General features: G+C 43.1%; 1 protein-coding gene across 1 annotated transcript; it reads left to right on the forward strand.

Moving 5' to 3' along the window:
• The first annotated feature begins 87 nt into the window (after window positions 1–87).
• CTBS (chitobiase) lies at window positions 88–7,204 on the forward strand. The gene is made up of 7 exons (XM_068952669.1): window positions 88–328; window positions 1,033–1,171; window positions 2,189–2,397; window positions 3,001–3,172; window positions 3,859–3,956; window positions 5,360–5,521; window positions 6,348–7,204. Exons 1-7 carry the CDS (start codon window positions 182–184, stop codon window positions 6,531–6,533), a joined length of 1,113 nt encoding a protein of 370 aa, XP_068808770.1. The 5' UTR covers window positions 88–181; the 3' UTR covers window positions 6,534–7,204.
• Window positions 7,205–7,333: the final 129 nt, after the last annotated feature.

Genomic DNA, 7,333 nt, shown 5'->3' on the forward strand with positions numbered 1-7,333 from the left:
GCCCGGCCCGGGGCCGCCCGCCGCGCTTCCCCCCGCCCCGCGGGGAGGGCGCTGCCCGGGCCTGTGGCAAGGGGCGGCCGCGGGCGCTGCCGGGTCCGCGGCGCGGCGAGGCGCGGAAGGGACGGGACGGGACGGGACGGGACGGGACGGGAGCGGCGGGGGCTGCCGGCGGCTCGTCGCCATGAGGCGGCCGTTGGGCGGCGGCGCGCGCCGCTGGCTGCTGCCGCTCGTCCTGCTGCCGCTCGCCCTGCTGGGCGGCGGCGCCGTCGCCTGCCCCTGCCGGGAGCCGCGGCTCTGCGAGCCCGTCACGGGCACCAGGGGCTTCGAGGTGCGCGTCCGCCGGCCGCGGCCCCCCCGGCCGCCCCAGGCCGCCTTCGGGAGCCGGGCGGTGCGGAACGCCGCCCGCCGCCCCCCGCCGCGGGCCGGGCCGGGCCGGGCTTCGCCGTCGCCCAGAGCCGCGGCCGGGCTGCGGCGGGGAGCGGCCTCCTCGGTGGGGCGGCCCCGAGCGGGGCGGTTGGTCTGCTTCGGGCAGTTCTTCGTGGTACCGTAACCTCTGAATCCCGGCCGCCCTCGAGATGGCGGCGGTCAGTCAGCAGCTTTCCAGGCCCCGAGGGTTTAACTTCCCCCGTTCCGGTGCCCTTGTCGGGGGAGACCGAGCTGCCCTCGGTGGCCAGCAGAGGTTGTAAGCGCAGGCGCTGAGAGCTGCTGAGGACATGTCTAAACACGTCCGGCGCTCCGGGCTCGTTTTACTCGTTCAGCAGTAGGTAAATGTGATTTCCTGGGGAAACCTGTGCTTTCAGCGCTCTGCCGGCTTTGATTTTTCGAGCCGCGTGAAGGAGCGCTGCGGGGCCGGGCCGGGCCGGGCCCTCGCGCCCGGGCGGCGGAGCTGGGGCGTGCGAGGAGGCCGGCTAGTTCTCAGAAACAGAAGTAGTCCTTGTAACTTTTAGGAAGAATGTGGGAAAAGAACGCTTACAAACACGTCTCCACAGTACAATTTGTAACTAACAGATTTGCTTTTTACTGCCTTTCTAGGTCTTTGTTTTTGATGTGGGAAAGAAAAGCTGGAAATCCTATGATTGGTCAAAAATTACAACCGTGGCAGCCTTCGGAAGATACGATTCTGAGCTCATGTGCTACGCTCATTCTAAAGGCGCCAGGATAGTACTGAAAGGTTGGCTGTAGTGTCCAAAAGTGGGTATTTATGTGATAAATTAAGAAGAGCCTAATGTAAATAGGGCTGTCTAATACCGTGACATTTTGCATTCAACGGTATACAAAGTATTAAAAAATCAGTAAGAGGATTAATAAGAGGACAAGGCACACAGGACTGTAATACCTGGATATTTTACATATGCTGCTATGTAGGGTATTAAAAAGAAAACCAACTGTGGCTTCTGCCACAGTAGTAACAAAACCTGTGGCACCTAAATAAAAGGCCTCCTCTAACAGGGAATATTGCAGCTGCAGAGAATAGGGAGGAAGTGAGAAGAGCGAAAGCCTGTAGAAGACATTTATTTGGGTCTGTGTGGTTTATGTTATGCACGCTACCCTAAAGACAAATATCAAAGGGGTTGTAAGTAATTTTGAATATTTTTCACTTAAATCAATTCTTGTGCACTAGGAAATGATTGAGTTTTAAAACATGAATACTTAGGAGCTCCACGTAGGTCCAGATATTGGTTAGAAAGACAAAGTCCATCATGTCTGCCTATGCTGTAGTCATATGTCTATGCTCTTTTGAATCTGTTGAAGCAAAAAAGGAGTAAAAGACCACAATGTGGAAAACAACAAAGGTAAAATGAAAAAGTATGTTGTCAAGGCAGTAAGAGACAATCCTTGTGGCTCTGTGGAAATATTGGAAGTAAACTGGCTTTAAGAAAGGGAGTTTACAATGGCTAAAAGAGTATTAAGCAGAAATAGGGAAACAAAATTGTAGGAAAAAATTCATGTTAAACAGTGCTGTCTCAGAGGGCTTAATATGCTCTTCTCATGTGGGTTCTCAAAATTATGTGGCGGGGGGACTTCTGTGTATTTTCCATGGAGGCACAAGGATGAAGTAGATGCCAGTATAGGTGTGGGTATTTTTTTCTCTTCTCGTTAAGGTAGTTGATTTAATAAAGGCAAACCTTTCCTTGGTATTACTGCTGTGATGCAAATGCATTTTAACGCTTGAAGACCTCTTGTTTAGGTGATGTATCTCTCAAGGAAATTGTTGATCCTGCTAAAAGAGCAGCCTGGATATCCGAGCAGGTGGATCTTGCGAAAAAACAGTACATGGATGGAATTAATATAGACATAGAGCAGGAAGTTAACGAAACCTCCCCTGAGTATTATGCATTAACAGAGCTTGTTAGAGAAACTACAGATGCTTTTCACAGGGAAATTCCAGGATCCCAGGTAATAAAAATATGCAAATACTAAATTTAACTTTATGAAATGCAAGAAGTTTTGCAAATGTTGTTTAAAATACGAATATGAACATCTTTATGCAGATCTAAAGCACGATATTGTTGTGAATGGTAAATTATAAACGTTAACTGTGATGATTTTTCATAAGAACCATTCTCTTAACCTGTATGAATTTGAATGGAAGTAGGGTTTCACTGAAATGGGTAGGTACTATATTATCCCCTTGCTGTGTGAGCTGCCGGTTGTTCGTATGGCTTAATGAATCTTTGAAAGTTAGGACAAATCCAGCATTCTAGTGAAAAAGCTTGATAAAAATTTAGTGATGAGTTTAAAAATTATTAAAGATTTGCAGCATGCTTCATGTTTTTGATAGTTTTCAGCTCATATTTTAATTTCTTTGCCGTTCCAACAGTGGCAGTCACTGTTTATGATCTGATGCTTATTTTATCTGCTGACCAGGTTCTCTTACAGTGCTAGACACTGTGCAACATCTTGGAAGTAATATCCTTAAACTTTTAAGCCTTTTTGAACAGAAGACAAAAGAATACCTGAATACCATACACGGTATTCATTTGTGTATTTTTCCTTCAGGTAACATTTGATGTGGCTTGGTCTCCAGCATGCATAGATAAAAGGTGCTACAACTACACTGGGATTGCAGATGCCTGTGATTTCTTATTTGTGATGTCGTATGATGAACAGAGCCAGATCTGGACAGAATGTGTTGCGAAAGCCAATGCTCCTTACTTTCGGACTTTAGTTGGTGAGGATGGACCCCCCCCTCCCCAAAAGTTTGAGCGTTTCCATTTTTTCACACGAGTAGTTAGACTGCCTTTTCTTAAATAAGGTTTTGACTGTATTGGTATTTTCTAGGAGACTCAGGTAGGTCTGTGAAAATGGTATCCCAGATCCTTAAGACACTATGGATAGGCCTTTAGCAATTGCATGTTGTTACTTGTAAAATAAGTGTCTAGCTGTCACTATTGTGAAAAACACTTCTAGAACAACAAAAGGCAGCCAAACAATAGTGCTTGCAAAGGGCCTGGGGCTTGCAAAGAACCTGAAATGTTGCAAAGAACCTGCCTGAGACAAATGAGAATGAAGGCTGCTCAAACTATCACTATTTCTTTTTTGAAAAAAAAAAATTTTGCTGAGAAATACCTAGTGATGACAGTTCATACAATCAAAAATATGTTACAGCTTATCAGCACCATTGAGAAAGCTGCTATGGGTGACTCATGTTAAGTGTGAGTAATTAGAACAATTATTAGGATCTGAAGAGAGCAAGCCCAGGAATGTGCTGGTGGGAGGAAAGGGGAGATTACATGATCCCTGAACAGAGGCGAAGGTATAATGCTTATGTGGGCTTTGGCTATAGATTAGTTGTAAGAATACAAAATGTGGGAAAGGACAGTAATGCATCTTAATTTTTATTTCCTTCAAAACTAGGATATGAAGAGTACATTACTATGGGCATTGATCCTAAGAAGCTTGTGATGGGTGTTCCCTGGTATGGCTATGATTATGTCTGCCTGGGCTTATCTAAGGTAAGATAAAGATTGTGCATTTGCAATTGTATTGTTCATCTTTCTCTCCTTGGAAAGAGCCAGGTGGAATTTGGTGAGCTTGTTTTTGGATTAGGAGATACAAACTTTAGATGGGTAATAACTGGGATGTGAAAGAGCCTTTGCTTGGCTGATAATTAATAGGAGAGTGTTACCAAACAAAGCGTTTTTATCTATTCCTGGGGAGCCTGAAGCCTATGATACCTATGATTAATCAAGTCAAGGATTTGATTAAGGATATATAGCTGCTCTGTGTATGAAAAGAGATGATGTCCAAGGGCAACTAGAACACTTGTATCTGTCTTACCAGTATTAAGCTCGCTGCTTAAAGACTAGGTGCAACAAATAGCAAACCTATGACTGTTACGGTATTGCAGTTTATGGATAAATAATGAAGTCTCAAACAACATTACACTTAGGAAGAATGTAGGAGAGAATTAAAAGTGGAAGGGGAAAAGATAGGAGATTGTGTAAGTTAAACAATGAAATGAATCCTCCAGTATTACCAAGTGAACAAAATGAAAGTCCCATTCCGGAAATATCCCCCGTGTCCTTCCAGTTGTGACAGAGCTGGGGCATTATCCACAGGGCTGGTTTTCTTTTCTGTGAAGCTTGTCACTTAGTTGCAGCGGGACAGAGTACTCTGGCGGATGTGAGACCCAACTCATCGTGCCAGGGAGCTGTGCTGGCTCTCCTGGTGTTTGGTGTCGCTAGGTATGGGAGCTTGAGGGTCAGTCTCTTACCTTGTGAATGAAAGAGGAGGAGTTGGCCGTTTTGACTCCGTCTTTAGAGGATGTGGGCATTTTCTTTTTGGTTATTCTCTGTCTTACATCTAGCTCTGTCTCTCACTTGGTTTCTTCCAAGCTCATGTCACATGCCTGAGCTACGTGCAGGGTTACTGTGGCTTGCATGTAATTTGTTGCCCTGACCTGGCAGCAGGGTTCCCAAAAGCTTTCACAGACAGGTATTCTTCAAGCCTTGTTGTTTCAGTTTTACTGCAATTCTAGTTCAACTTCAGTTTTAGTCTCTGCTGTGTGGTACTGTTTTTGAAGCCCTGAAATTGGTGTGGTGGCTGTGAGTATTGTGTTAATTATGGTGATACCAGTAATATAAATTCACTAGTAATGTCATTTGTTGCCAACGTTAAATTCATGGGAGAAACTAGAACTATTCACTCAAATGAAGTTTTTAAAGCCTGTTTTAATTTAGTTCTGTGTATAAATAGTATGTCTGGCATTGACGTTTGAAGATTTGGTGGTTTTGTGCCCTCTCCTACCTTTTGTGGCATTTTGTGACGTTCTTCTTGGCTGTACTATTCTGGAGCTCAGTACACCTATGTAACATGAAACTCATCTCTCCCATTTTTGTTTTATTTTGTTTTTCAGGATCATGTTTGTTCCCTTTCCAAAGTACCTTTCCGAGGGGCTCCATGCAGTGATGCTGCAGGGCGTCAGGTCCCATATGGAACAATAATGAAGAAAGTGAATAGTTCTATTTCAGGGATCCTGTGGGATGAGGTGCAGAGATCTCCGTTTTATGAATATAAGGTAAATGTCTCTTTATAAGACGTCATGCAGGTCACGGACTAAATGTTCGTGAACAATAGTTCTTTGATTATAAAGCTTTCAGGGTTAGATTCTTCCATAGTGTATTTGGCTTAGTTTTTTCATGTAGTAAAGGTTGGCTGGATTGCATATCTTGAATTTTTAGTCTGAAAAGGGGATTCAGTGACTAAACACTACTGGCAGTAATAAGGGAAAAATTTCGAAATAAGAGTAATACTAAGAGACATAATTCCACCTCCCCCCGAATCGCTCCTCAGTTTTCTTGAGACGAGATGTACCATGTCAAAAAGGATGTTTTTGGTACAAAGAAATGCTAGAATTTTGTCCTTCGCCATTATAGTTACTTTCATGATGTTGATGACTGATTTAAACTAAAGTGATTCTGAGCAGCTCTCAAGTTTTTCTGGAGGATAACAAATACCACAAAACTGCAACTAGTGGCTTGCATGCATGTTCTTTTGCGTTCACTTTCTACGTAGACATAGTGAACGAGTCCATGAATGATTATGCTTTCACAAACAACACAGCGTATGCACTTCTTGTTTCTTGAGATGTAATTTTATGTTCCACGTATAAATGATTAAAAGCTTTAGTAAGCAATGATCATCTCAAAGCAATACAGCTTTCACAAAATTTCATTACTCTCGCTGAAACTGTTTATTGTTATGTACATTTATATAGCTTGTAGTTTTTAATTGTACTTTTCACTGCATTCAGAAGAGTGCATAATAAAAACTCGATGAACTCTAATGTATCACGTTTATTTGGATAGGTAGATATTGACACTAGCGTTTAAATGTTTTTGTAGGACTCTCTTGGTCGCTTCCACCAGGTATGGTATGATGACCCTCGCAGCATCTTTTTAAAAGCAGCATATGCAAAGAATCGAGGTTTAAGGGGCATTGGCATGTGGAATGGAAATAGTCTTGACTACTCCAGGGAATCTGTAGCAGAACAACAGACCGAAGCAATGTGGAAAGCCTTGACACCATAAGAACTATATGAAATTGTGAACCACTTGATCTAGAATGATGAAAATTGGTTATTTTGATGATGGCCTTTGATATCATAGATTCTGACTTTCTATTAATATACCATAACTGCAATCAAAGCTTTGAGAACTAGTCAAAGTCATCTTGTTAATTTTGTATGCAAAGCAGTATTTTTGTACTTCAGAAAGTTTCAGTATTGCTTTATCATTGCTTTTTTAAAGACTGCTTATCTATCATCTTTCTCATTTTTCACAACTGCCTTAAGTTCGGTCAGAGCCTGAACCCAGTGTGTATGCAGTAATAAGTAGGACCAGGTTGAATTTACAGGGGCAAGCTAATAATGGGGAAGATCTTCCCCAACACTGCCTGGTGCTGGAGGTATTCATTCTGAGGTCACAGGATGCAGCACGAGCTGCATCATCTGCTTTCTGACATCCCACCCCGGTCTACGTTTTAGCAAAATCAGCCTGGAATAAGATTAGGTACAGAGCATTGGAGAAACAAATGGCTGCTTACATGCAGCTTGGTGAAACTTGTACTTGAACTTGATTTCTGCTCTAGAAATTAAAATATTTTTATAGCGTGATTATGTAACACTAAGTGGGTCCCATTAAGCTTTTTAATCAGACTCTTTGTTAGAGAAGAATATGCAATAAAGTTCTGTTTCACGGTATTTATGCATCATATGTGAATTTTTCAGTTTCAAATTCCAAAAATCTAGGAATTTATCTTGAAAAAGAGCACTTGGATGGCATTCTTTCCATTTTAAACTTACTGAAAACTAGAAGGCAGGAGCCTAAGT

Source organism: Struthio camelus, chromosome 8, assembly GCF_040807025.1.
Source record: "Struthio camelus isolate bStrCam1 chromosome 8, bStrCam1.hap1, whole genome shotgun sequence".
Lineage (NCBI taxonomy): Eukaryota > Metazoa > Chordata > Aves > Struthioniformes > Struthionidae > Struthio > Struthio camelus.

What these genes read in the sequence shown, in the direction of transcription:
- CTBS (XM_068952669.1), top strand. Translation starts at nt 182, where the DNA reads ATGAGGCGGCCGTTGGGCGGCGGCGCGCGCCGCTGGCTGCTGCCGCTC. An exon ending in TTACTTTCGGACTTTAGTTG is followed by an intron (nt 3,173 to 3,858) that starts GTGAGGATGGAC and finishes CTTCAAAACTAG; the next exon opens with GATATGAAGAGTACATTACT. An exon ending in CTCCGTTTTATGAATATAAG is followed by an intron (nt 5,522 to 6,347) that starts GTAAATGTCTCT and finishes ATGTTTTTGTAG; the next exon opens with GACTCTCTTGGTCGCTTCCA.